Source organism: Clupea harengus, unplaced genomic scaffold (genome assembly GCF_900700415.2).
Source record: "Clupea harengus unplaced genomic scaffold, Ch_v2.0.2, whole genome shotgun sequence".
Taxonomy (NCBI): Eukaryota; Metazoa; Chordata; class Actinopteri; order Clupeiformes; family Clupeidae; genus Clupea; species Clupea harengus.
In genome coordinates, this window is record NW_024879663.1 from 1 (window position 1) to 21,473 (window position 21,473).

Consider the following 21,473-nt stretch of genomic DNA (forward strand, 5'->3'; position numbering starts at 1 on the left):
ACTCCAACTGGAGCTGAAAGCAAAATGAGACCAAATGCAGATGATGAATTGTTAGCAGATTCACATGAGCAAAACATGTGTGCAATATATTTCATGCACTCATATGCACACAAAAAATATGCAGTTATTCTATCAAATGCTTATTTTCATAGTGTTTATTTTCTTTAAGTCACTCAGAATGTGTAGGTGGAAAGGACAGTGAAAGGATTGTTTGTGCGCGCGCTTGTGAGCAGACTAAGACTGGCTAATCTGATGAAACCACTGGTGCACTGGGCAAAACATTGTTTTTGCTCCGTCAACTCTGGCCTGCAGTATTAGGCATTTCATCATAACTCCAGTTCTTGCCTCCTTTCTCCACTTCCCTGTGTGTGTGTATGTGTGCGTGTGTGTGTGTGTGTGAGAGAGTGTTAACTATTCGCTGACATAAAAATTCCTCACACATGTCTGTCTCCCTTGCCCCCCCCCCTCCCACTCTGCCATCTCTCTCTCTCTCTCCCTATCTTTCCTTATCTCTCTCCCTCCCCCGTATCTTGGTTTCTCTGTCTCTCAGGGAATGGCTGTACCTCCTTTGCCACGAAATGCTAAATCCGTACTACGGGCTGTTTCAGTATTCGACAGACAACATCTACACCCTGCAGATCAATCCCGACTCGTCCATCAACCCCGTGAGTGCAGCTGGTTTAAATTGTTCGGCTCGGCAGATCACCCCATCTGGCACTAATGCCCCTGGCGGGGGGGGGCTTAGAGATGGAGCGCCTGTCTCCTCATTTGTACCCCGGAGGCGCATCGCCGAGACCTCTCCTGCCACTTGCCCTCTCGTTATGTTGCTCGCTTTCTCTCTCCGGTGCTTCTTCCTTTCCCCTTCCTTTCTTTCTCTGATGTGCTCATGCTGTCACTTGCTTTTCTCTCCTCATCCTTGCTTTCTCCTCTCTCCTGCTGTTATGGTCTCCCACTCAGTAGCTCAGGCTTTCCTGCTGTCACTGTACTGACCTTCGAACTTTATCGATAAGCTTGACTGGCTTTCTTGTGCTTTGTTGTCTTGTGCTTTTTAACCATTTTTGTTCTCTAGCACTCTTGTACTCTCTCTGTCTCATCTCCCTATCGTACTCTCATCATCCTCTCTTTTCTCCTCCTCTCCCAGGACCACTTGTCTTACTTCCATTTTGTGGGGCGGATCATGGGCCTGGCCGTGTTCCACGGTCACTACATAAACGGCGGCTTCACGCTGCCCTTCTACAAGCAGCTGCTGGGGAAGCCCATTCAGCTAGGCGACCTGGACCTGGTGGACCCCGAGCTGCACAAGAGCCTCGTCTGGATCCTGTGAGTGATGCGCCCACCAGCGCCCTCTGGCTTTGCACACTTGCTTCCTCACTCCAGCATTCATTCTCATAGACAGGCACACTGAACCGCACACGGACACACACACGGACACACGGACACACGGACACACACACACACACACACGGACACACGGACACACACACACACACACACGGACACACACACACACGGACACACACGGACACACACACGGACACACGGACACACACACACACGGACACACGGACACACACACACACGGACACACACACACACGGACACACACACACACGGACACACACACGGACACACAATTATCCACTCCCACACTTGCTTACTCGCTTACATTCTCAATGTCCATCCATTGTCATTGTCTCACTCATGTCATTGACTTGTTAGTAGTTGCACTTACTCGGTCTGTCATTTGCTGTCAAGCTCACATATCTAGAGGCTCCCGCCATGTCCTGTCACACAGATGTCACTCACTTTCACCCACTTGTCTTTATTTCCCTGTCCCCATACTCATGCAGCCACTCACACACCTAGTATCTGTCAATCAATGAGTCTCATCATGTTGGTTTTTGTCCTGATTTGCAGGGAGAATGACATCACGTCGGTTCTGGACCACACATTCTGCGTAGAGCACAACGCCTTTGGCAAGTTCCTCCAGCACGAACTCAAGCCCAACGGCAGGAACATCCCTGTCACCGAGGACAGCAAGAAAGAATACGTGCGGTACGATGCTTAGCACGTGGAACTTGAAGTGTGGGATATGGGGGACACAGGGATCGGTCACATGCTCTGCTCGCCAAGTTGAACCTTGACTAGAGTAAAGCCTAAAGCTAAATTGTTAGTTTTCAATTTCTAGGGCACACAGATATAATAATCAGATATGAGGCTTCCACATAGTGACAGGATGAAAGGGCTTAACTGAAGTCCTATGTTTGATTGCTTAATTGTTTCATTTGTCTGGCACATCTGCTAATCTCAAGTCAATGCCCCTGACTTTAGATATATGTCAGCCTGAATGAAAGCAGCTGCCTACATATAAACATTACAGCCCCAGCAAGAGTTTAAACATTACAACCCCAGCAAGGGCTTAATGTGGATGCTGGCCAGTAGAGGGCACCAGACCACTTGCACGGGCGTTTGCCGCGTGCTTTCTCTGGTGTGCCCTTCTGTTTTTCCACTGCCAGAGTGATTGAGAGAGGCCCTAACGTACAGGGATCTTTTAAGCAGAGCTGAGGTAAAAGGCCGTGCATGTTTGTTTTTTTCCCCCCATGAGAGTGGTACAGGCCCTGACTGGCTGCGTCAGCACGAGAGCAGAGGGCGCTCTGGGGAAGAGAGGGTAGACAGGGGTCATGGTGAAGGGGACCGCCGCACAGGTGGAAACTTCTCAGCCAGAACTGGGAGGGAGGTCCATTTATCATTGGAAGTGAAAGCCAGCTTATCTGCAGCTCGTTGTGAATGTGTGACTGTGTGTGTGTGTGTGCGCGTGTGTGCATGTTTGTCTTGTGGGTGGTCTGACGGTGGTCCTTGTCTCTGACAGGCTCTATGTAAACTGGCGGTTCATGAGGGGCATTGAGGCCCAGTTCCTGGCTTTGCAGAAAGGGTTCAATGAGCTCATCCCTCAGCATCTACTCAAGCCATTCGACCACAAGGAGCTGGAGGTAAGGCTTGCCTGAAGCCGGAGCATAAACACACTGTATCCGTTCTGTCTGGAATCTAGCTTGTGCTCTTAGACTTATGACTAATGGCTCTTATTCTGACTTCAAATATGTTGGACGCTACTCGTAAATCCCATTAAGTGGTCGATGGAAGGACATGCCAGTATTGCGGTCTCAGGTTGAAGTGCAGCTTCATAGTGTTGCTACATCTTAATTTAGCGTTTCAGTGCAGGTGTTAAAAGTATAAATAACATCCCATCATCACTGGTCTTTATAATCATTCATGACACTCTTCTGCCTGAATGGAAAACCTTAGCTTAGCTTATATTAAATGCTTTAAGGCCAAATTGATTACTGCTTATTTCCTATTATTCAACTTCAACGTTTATGCATATAGAGCTCAATTCTCTCATGCGCTTTAGAACAAAACAATGGGCTTAAATAAAAAATAAAAAAGTACACGCTGTTGGCCTGCGCGTATTCTCCCCCTGACTTAAGTGTATAATTTACGCACCGTGGTGACAGTGAAGTGTTTCGGGCAGAGAAGCCCCACAATCTTTTATTATTATTTATTATGCATGAAGCGTTGAATGCATATTCTGCCCTTGGCTTGTGTGCTTTTCAACAGCATGCCTCTCAGGGCTGTAGTAAGCCAAGCACCCCTACAAGGCCAAACACCATATCACCTTTTATGTCCGCAGTAGGCATATTTTTTACATTATTATAAATGTAAAATGTAAGTATCTACTGAAATGACATTACATTATTTCTATTGACAATGCAATATAAGGAAACTATATTAGGCCTAGATGTGGTTTATAGTACATTGTTAATCACATGCTGTGGTGAACAAACCTGGTGAATTAGTTGAAATAGAGTCAAACTCAGCAATATCAGTTTAAGGCGGACAATTCTCGCCAAGAAGGAAGTCAGCCGCTATTCCTTGTTTAGATGTAATGGAGCTTACCGACGCACAGTGCATCTAGGGAATTCTTTTTTAATTAATTTTTTTATCTCAACCGTGAAGCCATCATCCATTACACGTGTGCAGACACCTGGGCAAACGACTTTCAACTTTCAAGCCACAGTAATCATCCACAGTCTCTGCCAGTCCTCATCAAAATAATTATAGAACACGTCTTTCTAAATAGACCTTGCAAATGTGTGATTTACCTGATAGGATTAATGTTATTCATAGAAACAAATGCTTTCATTTGAGGCTATTTGTAATGCTGTTCTCCCCTTGCATTCATTTTCAAAGTTAAATTCTGGTTTGTTTTCCCTGCATTTTAATGACATTCACAAGATTAATGCGAAGGTCCACATTCAGCGTTTCCCCGACTGCCAAAATTAGACATGGGTGTAACAGTTTTCCTCTATTTGAAATAAATCAGACCTTTTTCATGAGCCCGCCTTCATTCTGAAGTTAAGCGCTGAGGGCATGATTGAAGCGCGTAGGGGATAATACACGGAACTGAACTGCATGCAAAAAAGGACTGGCGCTCAAAACTGAGAATACGGCCCATATTGATTTAATTTGATAAAATAGCCTTTTAGTTTAGTTCTCTAATAACTTATCTGTGCATTATATAGCTCTTTTTATGCTGCATCATTTCATTTCATTATATTATTCTCTTGTTTATAGCTCCTTTGCTATTAAGGTTGTCTATCTGTCTGCAAGGAAATTTCTCCCGGCGGTATAGTAAAGTGTTACTCATCTGGAACTCCGATGCCTCATTCTTTAGCCTGAAATGTGCGTGTGCGTGTGCGTGTGTGTGTGTGTGTTGCAGCTGATCATCGGTGGTCTGGGGAAGATCGACCTTAGCGACTGGAAGGCGAACACGCGGCTGAAGCACTGCGTCGCCGACAGCAACATCGTCAAGTGGTTCTGGCAGGCGGTGGAGTCCTTCGACGAGGAGCGGAGGGGCAGACTCCTCCAGTTTGTCACCGGCTCCACGCGTGTTCCGCTGCAAGGCTTCAAAGCACTGCAAGGTGGCTAATACATGGGCCAAGATGGCACCAAAAACAAATACACACATAAACAAGCTTCCTTTTACTTTGTGCGTGTGTGCGTGCTGAGTGCACCTCTTCACACACACACACACACACCATGAGCCCGCAGACAGTCACAGGCAGCTTTAAAATCTCTCATACAGGCAGATTCTGAGACCTTAAAGTTTGCTAACGCACAAATGACAATATGGTACTAATGTGCAACGTGTGGACAGACAGACAGACAGACAGACAGACAGACAGACAGACAGACAGACAGACAGACAGACAGACAGACAGACAGACAGACAGACAGACAGACAGACAGACAGACAGACAGACAGACAGACAGACAGACAGACAGACAGACAGACAGACAGACAGACACACACTCACTCTTATTTTCCTCGAGGCCTGGCTGCTGGCTCATGCCTGAGCAGAGTGAAGAAACACAAACACTCTTTTCTCTCACTGGAGCCCAAATAACCAAGCTGTCCAGTCTCTGCTGTGCTCCTAGTGCTCTGTGTAATTGATTATGCTCAGAGGAAGCCTGGAGGGGGTCAGGGGTCGCCTTCAAAAACAGGCCCAATCAGACTCAGACAAATACAGACACACTTAAAAAAAAAAATCAGGCACAAACAGACTATTTATAACCTTGTGGGATCACAGAAATGTAATTGAAGAGAACATCAGTCCTCTTCCCAGAATCCCCCAGGAGTAAGAGCTTTTAGTGCCTTCTTCGGCCTTAAAGAGGAGCTTCAGCTCCCCTCGCCCAAATGCTCCTCCTCTCTTCTGCATTGTTTTTAAGCAAGTGGTCCTCTGCATATTAACACTGTGTCTTTAAAGGGGGTTCAAGCAGGCGTACTTCATATATATGAAGCATATAGTGATGAGTATGGTGATGGAACAGTATCATTATCATAACATCCTCCACATATGTGTAAGACTTGAATGGCCATAATTGGGAAGGCTCACAATATTTGACACTTCTACCCAAATCTTACTGTACAGTGAAAGCACTGCGATCACACAAATTTGAAACAGTAAGGTCACTCCCCTATTATTTAACAGCCTTGTTTTTAATTAGCTGTTGACTGTTCCAACACTATCTGCACATCGTGTCTAAAACGTAAACCCCATAGTCTCTCGTGTTGTTAGTTGTTAAAAGTTCATTCGAAGTTAATTGCTCCCGTATGTGATATGTTTTGTCAAGTGCGGGGGAACAGTGTTGACTAGAATGTATTCTGGTAAGGCTCTACAGGTTCTGCAGGCCCAAGACTTTTCACTATCCACTTGATTGATGCCAATACAGACAACTTGCCTAAAGCCCATACATGGTAAGAGAACATCCAGCAGTATGTTATCATATGTAATGTCTTCACCTTCAGCTTACCCTCATAGCTATCATCTCTAATTATAATTTAAGGCGCTATGCTGGGGCAAATTCAGCCGACTATTAGTGATGGAGCATGTAGTTCTGTGGAAAAACAAGCGTTGATTTAAAACGAAACAAAAAACAGTATGCCTTTGCATGCCTTGACTGATTGGGAGTGTCATAAGATACACTCGCCATTGTGATACTTCATATATGTGGCAACCACTATGAGTTTTTGTCAAGGTGGTTGTGGCGCTCTGTCTACATTTCATCGTTTTTTACTTTCACTCCCACAGCTTCAACCGCATCGACATCCCGCCTTATGAGTCATATGAGAAGCTCTATGAGAAGCTCCTGACTGCAATAGAAGAGACCTGTGGTTTTGCTGTGGAGTGAACCCCACCCCACCCCCACAACCCTACCCCCACCTCTCTGCACAGTGACCAGCGGTGACTAACCTACTTAACAGCCGCCTCCTTTAAGCACCCAAAACTCCCTTCTCCCTACACGCCACCCCACCCCATCTCCGCCCCTATGGCGGACAAGACTGGTGATAGCCCCCCCCCCCCCCCCCCCACCCCCAGCCCGGGTGAGGAAGCCACTGGTCAGACAGCGCCACCTATGGCCTACTAGGGAGGAAGCCACTACCAAGGGGCGCGGAACTCAACAGCCCCTCTGGGGCCCCGTTTTAGGAGTATTTATTTTGTTGTGTGATTTTTGGGAGTTTATTTTTTTTCCTTCCCACATTTAACATAACATGTCTCACACCACACAGAAAAGAACAACAAAATCCGATCCATGTTCTTTTATTTTGTTTTTCTTTGTTTAGAAAAGGAAAAGAAAAAAAAAACAGATGAAAAGCTTTTGATGTCTTTGTCACTGAAGCGGTGGGTTTGGTAGTCTGATTTTGATTGTAAATCGGTTGGCGAACTTGTGCTGCTTTTAGCTGCCATAACCAGATGCTCGCTGACCCCTTTGGTCCACATGAAGTAGAGGTCAAGTTTTAGTCAGCATTAGGGTAAGTGTTTTAACACCACAGCCTTGGACAACCAAACAAATCTACCTATTGCAGTTATGTCTTGAAGGAGGAGGCCAAGGCCAGCTTTTTGTTTGTTTGTTTGTTTGTTTGTTTTTGAGTCCTCCTTGTGTATCCTGTTGGCAACAGGATGGCATTTTTGTGTTATCCATCTACAATACTGTATTTTTTTTTATTATCAGTCATTCTACCTTTATGGCTTGTTACAGGATTTTTTTTCCCCTTAAAATGATTGATGACTTAAAAGCCCCTAATAGTGGGTCTCGCTTTCTTCGGGACCGGTTGATTTGACAGTTCCTGCTCCAGTGAACATTGCCTACCAGGTGAAGCACATCATTGCAAGAAGAGGTGCCAGTCGGGTGAAATCAGGAAGAATAGGAAGACAGTTGGCAGCATTACTCTACAGAGAGTCTGTCACTTCCTGATTTATCTCACCATCTCTGAGAAAGAACTTCAGTATTTCTTTTACACAGAGCAATGAATGCTCCAAGTCCGTTAAGCGATACTCTTTTTTTAATTTTTTTTCATGTTTAACTCTACTTAATCACAGAAGATGTCTGTTGTGGTGCGCAACTATCTGCCGTTTAGATCACTGCTTTGTATGATGTCCGTTAACATCACCAACCTCTTAACAGGCTCAAATGGTCCTGAGTTCTATTGTCATGGCATTGGAGGGAATGGAAACACGCGTCATCTTTAAGTGTCATTAATGTCAGTTGAAAAACACATTTTATTTTCATTGATTTCTGGAGCGAATTCCTACGACGTTCATGTTACTGCCATGGTTGTCAAGCATTTACTGTTGTGAAATCTGGTTCACAGAAAAGTGTACTCAATTGAATAGGTTTTTTTTTTTATTTATGTGTATCTGTGAAGATCACGGATCCACTGCGTGGTGAATGAACATATACTTTCCATAACTGCATCTTAAACCACTGTCAGAAGTAACATAAGCTTGCCTGTAGCACTTTCACCGGCACATACAGTTTTTCCTTTTATATTCCTTTCTGCAAACAGGAATTTATCTTAGTTTCTGCTCACGTTGTAAAGAAAGGTCTAAAATGTCATCATGTAGTGCTTGTCGTGCATGGCACCAGGTTGTACTCCATAAATTTGAGTGACAGAAGAAGAAAAAAGAATGAGCCAACTTTAATAGTTTTAAGTGTTCTGCAACAACGCAACCACTTGACCTTTTTTTCTTTTTTCAACTAATTATTTATTACTATGTAATGTCCTTGCTGCTATTATCAATATTCCCTACCTTTCAGAAAAGGCTGATTACTTGTGAAAGCTGTACACTAATCTACATTGTTTTTTTTTTTATGTATGAATCAAAAAGTATTTAAAACGCTGCTGCTGAGTTATAGTGAGGTCCGTAGGGTTAGAAGACCTTGGCCCCCAAGACCTGAATCTGGAGCAGTGATTTAGACTGGACCCCGGAGGTCTTTCTCATGTTTATGATAAATGCAATAAAAGCAACACCGACACAATTATATTACTGGTTCTTTCTTAACCTGTGTTTTTTTATTTTACTTTAACTCTATGAGATTGATCAGTTATTTTCAGGTCAGGTATATGAATTATAAGGATTGGGAAATGGTCTCTGTCTTTTTACTGTCTGTTTCTTTTGAAGATTTCATCCCTTAAATTTACAACTTTTAGATGTCCAGTCTTTGAACCTTAAAACCAGACTAAATAAAAAAAATGATAAAATAAAAACAGGTGTTGTTAAAGCAAGGGTGATGGTGAGTGTAGAGTGAACATGGACTTGGCTTGCTGATCACAACTCCATTTCCTCTGAGGAAGCCCTCACCCAGTCATGTGACCATACTCATTACAGTGTGTACAATTATTAGGTTATTTGTTTATTGAATGCAAGAGCAATGTAACTTACTATGTACTAAACATTTCTGAAAAAAACATTAAATGTAAATAAGATTATATTAAAGAAAACTAAATTGAAAATATTTACAATTTTTGCTGTTGGTGCCTCTTTCATCAATCCCTTGTATGAATGTATTCTGTAAGTTGCCTACAATGAAGCAGTAGACTCAGCAAGTAGCAATTTTTTTTTTTAAATATATATTTTGTACAATATAATTTCATTGTATTAGCTCCTACAATTCGAGACCTTATACAGTAACGTCTCGCCTTTTTAAGCAAGCCAACACGTGTGCAAAAGAATTTGGCATTGCACAAGAGGAAAAAATGAAGCTCAAATGACATTTTGAATTAGTTCATATAACCCACATATTCCCACAATCTTCAAAAGGTACGCTGTGGTGGGATGTGCTCTGGAAACGATATTTCACGGCAAAGGGTTCCAGAGCAGGAGGGAGAATGTTATGGAAAATACAGTTGTTTGCTCATGTTGATTTTATCATCATTTTTCAGGTTGGCTATTTAGGCTAAAACTCTTACTGCCTTCAAACAGATGCATCCAGATTAGCCTGCTTCGCCCTCTGTTTTGAATAACGATCGGTCCAAACCAGTAAGTCAGTAGGGTAGGACCACCGTCATTCACATGCGCAGGCCTTAACACAGCTCTACAAATGTGCTGTGTAGTTCAAAAAGTATAGTGCATGCATGGACTGTATAGCTATGGAAGCTCTGGTGGTCATGCATTTTTGTAATTATACAGAGATTTAATATGTGTGTAATGAAAACGCATAAAGCTGTTAAATACGAAGTTTCCACACAAAATCCCGCGAAGACCTTGGAACAGTTTGGTACACTTATTAAATGTGGATCTCTTGCTATACACTAACTGAGTCATGGCCAGGAAAAGCACTCGTGCCAGAGCTGTCTGTCTGCGCGGCTCCCTCAAAGGTATTGACAGGCTGGATTCAGAAAGTCTTTTGAAAACTTTAGCTTTTTGACGTAATGAACCCCTGGACTCTTCCCAAGGGATGGAATAGGATAGCAGAGGAGTTGGCCGGGGGGTTCAAGCGTGTGTGCACTTTGAAGAAACTGAACCCACATCCAGAATACTGCAATGGCATTCAGATTGAAACCGCTACTGCAGTAAGAAAAGGATGATCATCCCTCCGTTTCGTATTCCTCCCGTATTCCTGTGAGATTTGCGCCTGGAACCCCCCTGATTCGACGTGCTTCCTGACGGGTCGAACACCCTGACACGAGTCTGCATTAATTAGCTCTGGCATTCTCTGGGGCGGAGAGCGCCGCCAGACCTTTGGTTTGGCTTAAGGGCTTGGTGGAGACTATGAGCTCTCCCTTTCGTCCTCACCGGCTTAATGAAAATTAGATGGTTGAGGTCTGTGTAGTCATTACATTTCGAGGTAGTTTCATTCCGAAGATCCAAATTAATGCTGACGGGTGTGATAAGGCCAAAGTCCTTCTGGTCGGGTCTGTATCATACTTTCCGATAACTCAATCCCCTCCGGCAGGATCCTCATTGCTCGATCCTCTAACAGGCCGGGCGCACACGCTAAAGGGTGTCTGGAACTCGGCGGAGCTCGACGGGAGAATTGTGACCTGAACTCTTTATCAGGACTGCCTTTTTATTTGTTATTTTATTTCAGTCATTCACACGCCATGGGAAGAACAGCAAGGACATTCCACAGAGCTCCACAGCCAAACATTCCCGTATCCATAATATCACACACCTCCCATCCCATGCATCAGCAAAATCTTTAAGAGAGACATGAAACATTTAGGAAAAGGGATATAAATTGCGCAATGTTGTAAACAAACTGTGGAGGGCATGATAAATCAGATTGCTTTAGCTATCATGAGTTGTTACAGAATCCTGTCCTTATTGGATGCAGATGTGGGGTGATTTGCAACCCTTTCCATCAGTGTGTTGAGTGGCTCAAACTGCTTTTAAGTGTTAATTGTTATTTAAACATTTGAAAGGTTGCTGACTCATAGTCCAGACCACCTGTTTTAATGTTATAGTTTATACAAACATTTTTTGTCAATTCAGTTGATGAGTTGCTCTTCAAGGGCATCTAGACATGGTGCTGGAAGTGTGGGCTGTTTCTTTCACTGACTAAATCAATACAATTTGTGGTAGTGCATGATTGGTGGACTCACTGACAAGTCCAGTCAGATTGTAGATCCACAGGCATGGTGGTTAAACCTTTTGGTCCATCATTCACCTCTTTTTAATCTCTTACATTTTGACAGCAACGGGTGTCAACTAAATTGATATTAAGTAGATTTGATTAAAGGCTGTGATGGTGTGTTATCCACGGACAAACTGTTGTCTTTCATCTCAAGTACAGCGACAGGAGGGTAGGCATGGAAATATGAACTCGAATAGAACTTCTCCACTGTTGATGTTGTGGAGCAACGGATGTGAGGGATCTTAGTGGGGCCACTAACCACGTTTCATCTCTTGTGGGCCCCCCCTATTCTGAGATCTTGGGAAAACGCTCCTTCAGCTGTGCTATCAGGATGCAGCAAGCAGAGCAGATAGTGGGAAGAGATTTAAGGTTCAATTCTAAATTCTTTTTTTTTTTGGAGTGATATTGAGAGTTATGCATCTGGCAATCAGTCCCATACTGATGCTGATAACCTTGGCCAGTGAGCAGTCTGTGATTAATCCAATGCACCTTTTGTCAAATTCAGTCGATCGCTCCCTGCAGTCTTCTCTAGCTCTCCGTTCTGTGTGTGTGCTCAAAAAACGCAGGTGTTCCAAAACATACTGTCTCGGACTGAGCCATAAACAATTCCAGCCAATCAACACATTGCTTCAGGAGCACGGAAGGGAGGGGTGTAATTTGATTGCCTGCTGAGCTCAGATATCAACAACCTTTTGCCAGAATCACGGACAACACCTTTAAAGAGACATGCTCTAATCAGGGTACACGAGTTTGTGTTTACATGATCAAAACTAGTGTTTTGTTTATTGATGATTTTGTTGAGGGAACTGGTATGGGAAACAAAGAAGGGACTGTGAATAGGACATTTATTTTGTAAACTGATATGTTTGAGATATGAGAGAGTTCTTGCAGTGAACAGGTCTTATCGGATCTTGATAACATAATACCATCATAATTAAGAAGTCTGTTATGAAGGGAAATTCCTAAGCCTGTATCCCATTAAAAGGAATTCTCTGATGGTATCTCAGGTTTTCTCCTGTTGCTGTAGCTGGAAATATGGCCGGAGGTGTTGTATGATAAACAGGCTGCATTGTGCACACGGAATTGTCTGTGTTAGAGGTGGTTATCCTAACATCTGGTGGTCTGTATTTAGTCTTATAAGGACATGTGAAGGCCCCATTAACAGCGCGAATAGAAGTGGCGAAAGTGGACAGCACTGCCTACAAAAAATAATGTTAGTGACTGAAATGTTCCAAGTGGAAATGTTTTAGAGATGGAAAAAAGCCAAATGGACTTATCAAATGTCTTCTAATTATCAGGCGATGCAATGACGGGAGACTATGATGTATCATGCACTTAGATAATAGAGAAAATGGTTCAGGCATTTCATTATATAAATGTCGACCCCTGACAAATCTTCCCTCTTTAACTTCAACTATGTTTGCTTGTGTGTCATACTGAGTTGGGTTGGGCTGTTTTATTGTTTACTGTATGCTATTGAGGAGTGAGACCAGCAGAGTAGTTATTGGTCTTTTCATCAAATAGTTTTGCACTAAATTAAGGTTTCAGGTTTATAGTGGATCTTTCCAGACCAGAAAAGCCTACTAACTGATGGATATGAATACTACAAATAAAGATTTTAAAATGATACTAAATGATACTAAATCATCCATTTTCTCACCATTGTTTCTCTTTAGTACAAGCCTGTTCACTTAGCTGTTTGTAAGCTGTTTTATAATCACTGTAGTGACTGTATTTCATGAGCAGTTAAAGGAGATTGCGCTTTTACAAACTATGTTTATCTTCCTCCAGATCATGAATTCTTTCAGATGATAATTGCTTGTTCTGGCAAGCAATTTAAGACGCTTCTTAAGCCTTGACATCATTACATTTGTTTGGATTGGACAACTGTATAATGTATTTCCATTTGGTTTTGTTTGACAAAGTCATCGCCCCTTCATCATTTTTTTGTGTTAAACTAAGAAATATATCTTCGTCTGGATATAATCTTTTAGGCTCCTTCATTATTGATTTAAAGAGGAATGAGGTGATGTGAGAGATAGGTGATTTAGTTTACATTTTTTTTTATTATTATTTCTGATGCTCAGTACTGTACTTAGCTGCCACCTAGTGTGATTCCCTATGCAGACAAGGTGAGTAATGTTATGTCCATATGTCATGTGTAAATGTGTCTTTCTGTCTCGGAGATTGGAGCTAGTTTGGTTGTATGATTAGAAGTGAAAATGACTGCTCTGTCATGGGTGAACAATGGGGGTGAGGGGTGGTGGGGTGGGGTGGGCGGTGGTGGTGTTACATTATTAATACCAACTTTGATTTGTGTGTGTGTGTTAAATGTTTTTATCTGCAGCAGAACAAATACTACATGAGCTATATGGGATGTGGAGTGAGACTCTTATTTAAAAGAAAAGTGTGAATGCATTTTTATTAACTTTACACACATGATGGTGATTATAATTTTATAAAGTGCTTCACTTCAAAATGTACTTTTTCCAGATATTAAATTCCAGTTTAAAGAACCTAGCTGAGATGCATCTGAAGGTTGGATGCACTGGTACACTAATAGGACTTTTTAAGTATGCAAAGCCTGTTTACAGTTTACAACTTTATACAATCTCTCCTTTGTTTTTTTTAGGATAGGGCAATATCCTCTGATGGACTTTAATGCTCTTTTGAAGTACTTATTTGATTACAGAAGAGGGGAGAACACTGTGTCTTTTCAGCCAACATGCATTGCATAACAAGTAATGAAAGTGAAACATTTCTTTCCAGACCATGAAATAGCGAAGCCGTTTTATACAGCAAATAGGCATAAATTGAAAGACAAGTTAGCCAAACAAATGCTGAGAATGAAGACAGGTTTATTGGCCACACTGTTTGACTTTTATACAGGAACTTTATAGAAGCACCTCTTACAAGTAGTCTTGGGAATACATTTGATGAAGGCTATGGAAAAATAGTGACAGGAGCTGAAATTCCGTCGAGGCATTTTTATTGGACATTTGTCATTCTGCTTTTCAAAAATTCTTGATTCAGTGTTCTTTTGTGTCATTCATCAACTGAATATATGGCTTTTGAATTGGAAATGGTTCTTAAGATGTTCTGCACCTGTTTTGAGCTACGTGAAGACACGTTCTGCTGAAGTGCATGTCGGTATGAGACGAGGTCCAAAAACTGAGCATATTTTAGACCTTCTCATGGAGTCAGTGATAAGATAAAACTATCTGGAGAGCTAAAAAGTATCTCTTCATGAAATATATTTCACTATAACAACTAAGAAGAGCTTCAGAAGCAACAGTAAGACTCCCTAAGTGAGTTATAGTGGAAGCATGACAGGAGCCACAGCTACATAATAAACACACCTTACATAACAGGCAGACATTTAGCCAAGTATAACCCTACTCAGGGTTGGAGAGTTTGTCCATTAAAAAATGACTAGTCCTTTAGGTCTTCAGCTGAAATTAAAAACAGCCAGATGTCCTCAGCCTGAAGGTCTGTCTAATATTGTGCCACAGTAGCTGTGTTCAAGCTTGAAAAATATTCTTTGTGCAGCGATGTGCTGTGATAAGGGAAGAAAATAGGCTACTCTGCAACAGCAGACCACACAGGGGACTTTTGCCGTCAGGTCAAAATTTAAGTTTTAAATTAATCATCTTGAGATTATTTTTGGCTGTACGGAGAGCATTGCACACAGCACAAATAATCTATAGGAAAGGTATTTCCTCTCCAGAGTGTCATTCCCGTGGTAAATGCTTATGTTTGTTTTCAAATCTGTGTAAATGCCAAGAATTTATTGTTATTGCCAGACAGAGCCAGAAGTCTTCATTTGTGTTGGAACTTGACATCCTTAAAAAAAGATATTAAAATATCTGTTATTTAAAAAATAAAAAAAATCTTTCCACTTGTTAATGTTCAGTGGATTTCACTCTTTGGTTTATTAAAGGTGCTTGGTTTTAACACAGACTTCATACATTCTTCCACTCCTTTTCTTCTGGGAGCTGTCATCTTTGGATCAGGTAATTACATTAATGGAAATGGGTTTTCAATGGGAACTGGAAAATTCAACTTCGGGGTGAGACAATGACTAAAATAGAGGGATGTGTAATGGCACCAATCCCTTTGCAAGATACAGTTCCCGTAGTCTTTGCAGGACAATGTTTTATGCTGAAAAAGCATCCAAAAATGTGCTAGAAACCCTTGTTTGTTTTTTTGACATTGACAGCTCAGAGGTGACAAATTACTGATGAGGCGTGTGAAGAAGAAATACTCAAGGGCTTGCTGCTACTTCAGCACCGTCAGCCTTCAATCTTCAAAATGGTTGTTTTTAATTATTCAACCAGCATGAAAGACTGAGGCTGAGGCCATTAAAACTGAATCTGAAGACTAGTCACTGACATTACAGTGACTGTACAAAGATAATGCAATCCAGTGCACACACAGACAGAGATAGGGAGATAGGGAGAGAGAGCGAGAGAGAGAGAGAGAGTGAGGAGGAGTAGAAAAACTAACCTCAGTTTAAGGTTGAGGGACTACGCCTCATGTTTCCTAATTATGATTCTTTAAGTTGGCGATGTTACTCAACGATATAGCGCTGGATTGTATGGGCAACTAATTGACTCATTCAAGAGGCTATAATTAAATTGTTTCAGCTCAAGGTCTGAACGAACTTCAGAATTTGCTTCAGAGTTTCAAAGTTTCCAGTATAAATATGAGAACAGTACTCCTCATTAACTTTAAAGTAATAAGTCTGGCTGCAGTTCAACAGATAACTTCACTCTGCAGACTTACTTCAGCAATAACTCATAAAGACCATTGTGCTCAGCAATGGGCTTACTTGAAAGTACAGATCCACTTGCTTTTAGTCTGGTGTTTATCTCCCCGGATAGTCGAGGCTTTACAAATTGTCATGTAGGTGTATAGTGATATTGGAAAGTAATGATTTTTTCTCGAATTTCAGTTGATACTATCAATAGATATTCCTGAATGGAAGAGCATACCGTACGTAATTAGATGGCATCTGTGACTCCCAAAGATCCAAATCATTTTGTGTGCCTACCCACGCATGGAGCTTGAGTTCTGTGTCACCTTTCATAAATTCTTGGTGCACCTGAACAACTGGAAAGCTTGAAAATAGCTGTTTGAATTATTAATTTGTTCCGCTCTATTGTTATCTGACCTTTGCTGGCCATAAGAGCTAGGAAATGTCTTGTTATTTATCCTACAGTAACCTTTGAGATTTCTAATCAAAACAAATCCTTTTTGTTTTTAAAAAGATGTAATACCAGGACTTAAATAGTAATGACACCGTAAGCCATTTCCTTCAGCTAGATCTATCTTCATGTTCTATACATTTCTCAAAGATTATTTTTTTACATTATGAATTAAATAGACAGCTGGTCAGGTATTACTGATGCTTTCTCTTCATATAATTAAAATATTGGAAATTCATTAATCTATTTAGTTGGTATTGTTTAAGTAGTATGCAAACAACAATTTATGAAAAAAATATCAGATAATGTAACCCCAGGTTTGGATGGTTAAGATGGCAGTCCAAAAGAAATGAAAGGCCGCTATAAAATGGAGTATATGAAAATAATAAAATATGAAAATAATACATGAGAATGAGATGATAAAACAACAAAACCAAAGAAGAACCCTGAAGTATTAGAGTATTTTAGTATCCTAAGTATTGTAAGTATTCTACATAAGTCGTTTTACAGTTCATATTTTAAAAGCCTTGGCTAAACATACAAAAGGGTAAGAGAGACCCCTTAACAGTTTAAAGGCCCTGACTAGAAATGGACTTCTCAAGTCACATCAAGAACATCCACCAGACCTGGGTGACCTGAGGGGCCTGGAGGGAGAGTAGGAGGTTTAAGAGCTCACTAATGTAATCACAAACCAGGCCATGAATGTTTTTAGACTCACTCGTAGCTGCCGCAAAGAAGACCCTATTGAGGCTAAATGTGCAATACATTTGGTTCTCATCAGAAAACAGGCAATGAAGTTTTGCACAATTTAAGCTTGGGCAATTGCTAGGTGGTTCAAACAGGAAAACAAGATGTTACAGTAGTCGAGTCTGGAGGAGATATATAAAAATAAAAGCACGAACAATTCTCTGTGTGTCTCCCGAAAGATAAGATAAGACGGATCTAATTTTGTGATATAACGCATACAAGTAGCACAGTCACCAGAGGAGGGCTCGTTTAAAAACCACAGCACTCCTTCCTACCACAGGCCCTGCATACCCATGCATCACCCGTATGCCTTTCCAGCTCAGCTCCTGCCGGCAGAAATGCACCGTGGATTAAACTAAAGCCCAGGTCCTTCTTTAGTTGGTGACATTTTAATGAGACACAGACCACAAAGGCCACAAAGTAACCACCCTCAGTTCCTTATTACTACACACTCTCCTTTTATGTCCACGATATCCCACTCTACTATCTTCAAAGAAAGGAAAGTTTGAAACGTTCCTTTCTATCAGGTTTCCTTTGTTGTTAGTCCTCCCACATTGTAAGGGAGATGCTACACGCATTCTAGAATGGACATGTGGTTCCTGGGTTGCCTTGGAGAGGGCTTATAGAGTTGTCATATTTATGGGGATTTAGGTGAGTGCTTTATAGAACTACCGTACAGACTAGACAGTGTCACCAATATAATGGGCATCATATGGAGGGTGCAGGGACTTCAAAGATTTTATTTTGCAGTGCTTCTAGGTAAACACAAATTCCAGTCCAAATTGGCGGGCTGCAGTAAATATGTCCTGGTTTTGAAGCCAATCCCACAGCCTCTGTCAGTCCAAAAGCTTAGATTCGATGACAGCTCCTCTGAAGGCAGAGAACCATTCAACTGACAAATATTCTAGGTTGATCATTCCATAGAAACACCTGTGTGCGATAATAACATACCGATCTCACACAATACTAGTAATTCTCAATAGAAAGAACAAAAGAAATAAACCTGAATAATAATGGATTTACTATTCTATGCACCAAAGAAAAGCAGGACATGAAACTTGAAACCTTGTAAATGGTAAATTTGTGTGTGCAAAGTCTGGAATAAGACAAGCAGTTTTGCAAACAGGAACACGATGCATCTTTGCTATATGTTTAGTAGTCTTGTGAAGTCCCTTTCAGCAGCCCTGTATACTGCAGTGCATTCCTAAAACATTAACTCAGGGATTTCATTTCCGCATTAGTATATTGCCATCTTAATAAACCCCCGTCCAAGCTGAGCTGTTGGAAAATATATATGAATTGGTCTGGGAAAATAATGTTTATAGGTTATATGGGAAATGTGTGCACGTGGAATTACGATGCATGGAAAGTCTTGTAGTTAACATTATGGTTTTGTATGGCATAAATGTACTGTGGACACTGAAACTGTGTTCAGATACTGGTCAATAACGGTCACCTTGAAGCATATTCAGAAAACTCTGCTTTCTCTGTGCATCTGTGACATTGTTGTACCTGACTTGAATACATAAAATGGTCATGCTGGAAGTAATTCATCTTTCAGATTGATTCCAATTTGTGAAGTTATTCTCTGTTGAATGTACGTTGAATGTCTGTTAATGTAGGTTAATGGGGGACCGTTTCAAGAGTTATCCTGGGGCTGTATATAAATAAATATATATCTTTTGTCACCATGCCAATGTGAAGAAGGACATCAAAGGTGAATGTGAATCACAGCCTTGGACATTACGGCAACAGTGGAGAAATCGATGAAGACAGAGACAGAATATGACTCCTGTTACTCCTACGAGACCGTATAACTGTGTAAACAAATCAGTCAGAACTTGAGCGCAAGTATCATTTTTAAACAAGGATTAGGTCCAGATACCTTAACCGTACCCTTGGAGATATTTGATGCCTGGAAATATATTCTGCCAGTGGTTGTGGCTTCTAGCCATTGTATTGCCTCGAGTTCAGACTCCATGCTAATATAGTCAAAATTGGAAAATACAATAACCCTTATGGCCTTGTGTCTTTTATCTCATAGTAATACCATCACAGACAAACTCACCCCTACAGGTCTTTGGACTTGCACTGAGTGCAGAATGCCTTTGAACACCACATGAAATAATACATCTGGATTATCCTTCGTCCCTTACTGTGTGCTAGCTAGAGAGTGTCACTCTCATTTCAGATAACTCGCTTGAATGAGTCAACTCATACATCATGTCTCGACGTGTTCTCAGTGGCGCTCAAATAAGTGGAAGAAACTAACTGCAGCTTTTCAATTGATTGACTTCTCTGTCATTTCCCCTCCCCTGCATTTCAGTCAGAAATAGTCATTAAATAATGTCATACCTCATTTCATGAGCCTCGATGACTTCTCAGCGGGCGTGACCTTCTGCGGCTGCTATTTTCAGTAAAACGTCATCACTGGAACTGGGAAGGCAGCTCTTTTGGTGCGCGTTCTGCACTTCAGGTGTGCGTTATTTGGTCTCCATGGAGACACATCTGCTGGGACTGTTGGTATGCTGCTGGGATTCTCAGAATGAGATCAAATTTGGCAAGTGAGGAAGCACTTAGGACTGGCAGAGCCCTGATGAGCGTTAATGGACAGGTGTCTATTAAAAGCCCTGGATAACAACCTGCTAAACAACCTGCCTGACATACCTCTGTGAAATCATTCAGGTTTGTTTTTGGCATGATAGCTGGAATCACTCCCAATGTACTCTGTGTATAGATCTTTATGGTGACAGTTTGGGTACTCGGACAATGTAACATGACATGAGAACGTAAGAATATCATTAATGCTGAAATGAGTGTTACAATAGATAAATGTTTAAAAAGTGAATCTGACAATGTTATTGTCTCCGTTGCAGAGGGTTGTCTAAGGACATTTGGAGACTCTTTACATTCTTATTCACTTATTCATCTTCATATATTCTATAGCCTACTTGGCTTTGAAAACACTGAACACCTGTTGTGGAGCAAACCCTCAAAAGCATAGACAAAGATGTGTATTTGTATCCTTCTTCTTTCCTTTCACTTGGCAGTGTCCACTTCGTGTGGACCTTGTTTACAAAAAAGCTAGGATGGGCTAGGTAAAATTGCTTTCCCATGTTGCCTGTCATTGATTTTTTCCAGTGGCTGCTCTGTTTGATTCGCATTTAGGTCATGTGACTGACATTGGGCCACCCTGGAAGCTGACAACCTTCGCACATAGGTGGAGAGAGGGATTTGCTTTCATAGCCAGACAATAAACACATAAGCCTTTCGCATTAGGCCAGGGTGATCATTCCAATCTACCACCAAATGCTTCTTTTTGAGAGAATAACTCAAACAAAGTCTTGTCCATTTCATTTAAACTGACAGCTCTGGTGGTCTGTAGCTTTTCCTCCCTCTTGAAGTGGAATTAGTTTATGAAGTGCTACTTAAAATCATACTCCTGTTTCCATAAAATCAGTTTCTTGCTTTCCAATCATTTGATGTAATGTAACGTAATGGATTTTATATTGACGTTTTGTGTGGGCACAATCAGAAAAACACACGCAGTCAATCCTTCAAGACGAAAGGGGACTGCAACATCTGTGTGACAAGGCATAATAAACGTGACGATGAAAGCATTAGAATGTTCACCTATCAAGAGTGCCATAAGGACCCATGGGGTGAGAGCACTTTAGCATGACACCTGCATCGTTATTGATGGGTGACGCAAAGCACAGACCTCTAAAAGGCAGTAATTACATGTTCCTTTCGATCAAATAAATGGCCTTGAATTGTTAACGTGATCATCATACTTTGAAATGTCTTTTTACGCATTCGAAAGGCATGGTTTCATTTTTGTTTCTTACAACTTCTTTTTATTCCTTATCTTCGGGATTGGTTTGAGATACAATAGTTTAGCTTATATGATGTTCATTGCGTTTAACATTATTTCTACATAATAGCCTAGATTTGGACATTTTAGGTTTGAACACGCACGCACACACACACACAAACACACACACACACGCGCGCGCACATTCACAGGTGTTCTGTCAATGT

The 21,473-nt window shown here is 41.4% G+C and overlaps 1 protein-coding gene across 2 annotated transcripts; it reads left to right on the top strand.

Moving 5' to 3' along the window:
- Positions 1-425: 425 nt before the first annotated feature.
- On the top strand, positions 426-9,357 carry LOC122129501 (E3 ubiquitin-protein ligase SMURF1-like). 2 transcript variants are annotated; one of them, XM_042704423.1, is made up of 7 exons: positions 426-665; positions 1,142-1,320; positions 1,918-2,055; positions 2,870-2,990; positions 4,778-4,979; positions 6,232-6,316; positions 6,651-9,357. In XM_042704423.1, the coding sequence occupies exons 1-7, from the start codon at positions 441-443 to the stop codon at positions 6,748-6,750; spliced, it is 1,050 nt and encodes a 349-aa protein (XP_042560357.1). In that variant the 5' UTR covers positions 426-440; the 3' UTR covers positions 6,751-9,357. The 2 variants fall into 2 exon arrangements, with proteins under 2 accessions (XP_042560357.1, XP_042560358.1); XM_042704424.1 differs by having other exon boundaries at positions 6,241-6,316.
- Positions 9,358-21,473: the final 12,116 nt, after the last annotated feature.

Bases quoted from the DNA above. Each gene is read 5' to 3' on its own strand.
- LOC122129501 (XM_042704423.1), top strand. From the start codon at position 441: ATGTCTGTCTCCCTTGCCCCCCCCCCTCCCACTCTGCCATCTCTCTCT. The intron at 666-1,141 runs GTGAGTGCAGCT...CTCCTCTCCCAG, and splicing joins CCGACTCGTCCATCAACCCC to GACCACTTGTCTTACTTCCA. The intron at 1,321-1,917 runs GTGAGTGATGCG...CCTGATTTGCAG, and splicing joins AAGAGCCTCGTCTGGATCCT to GGAGAATGACATCACGTCGG.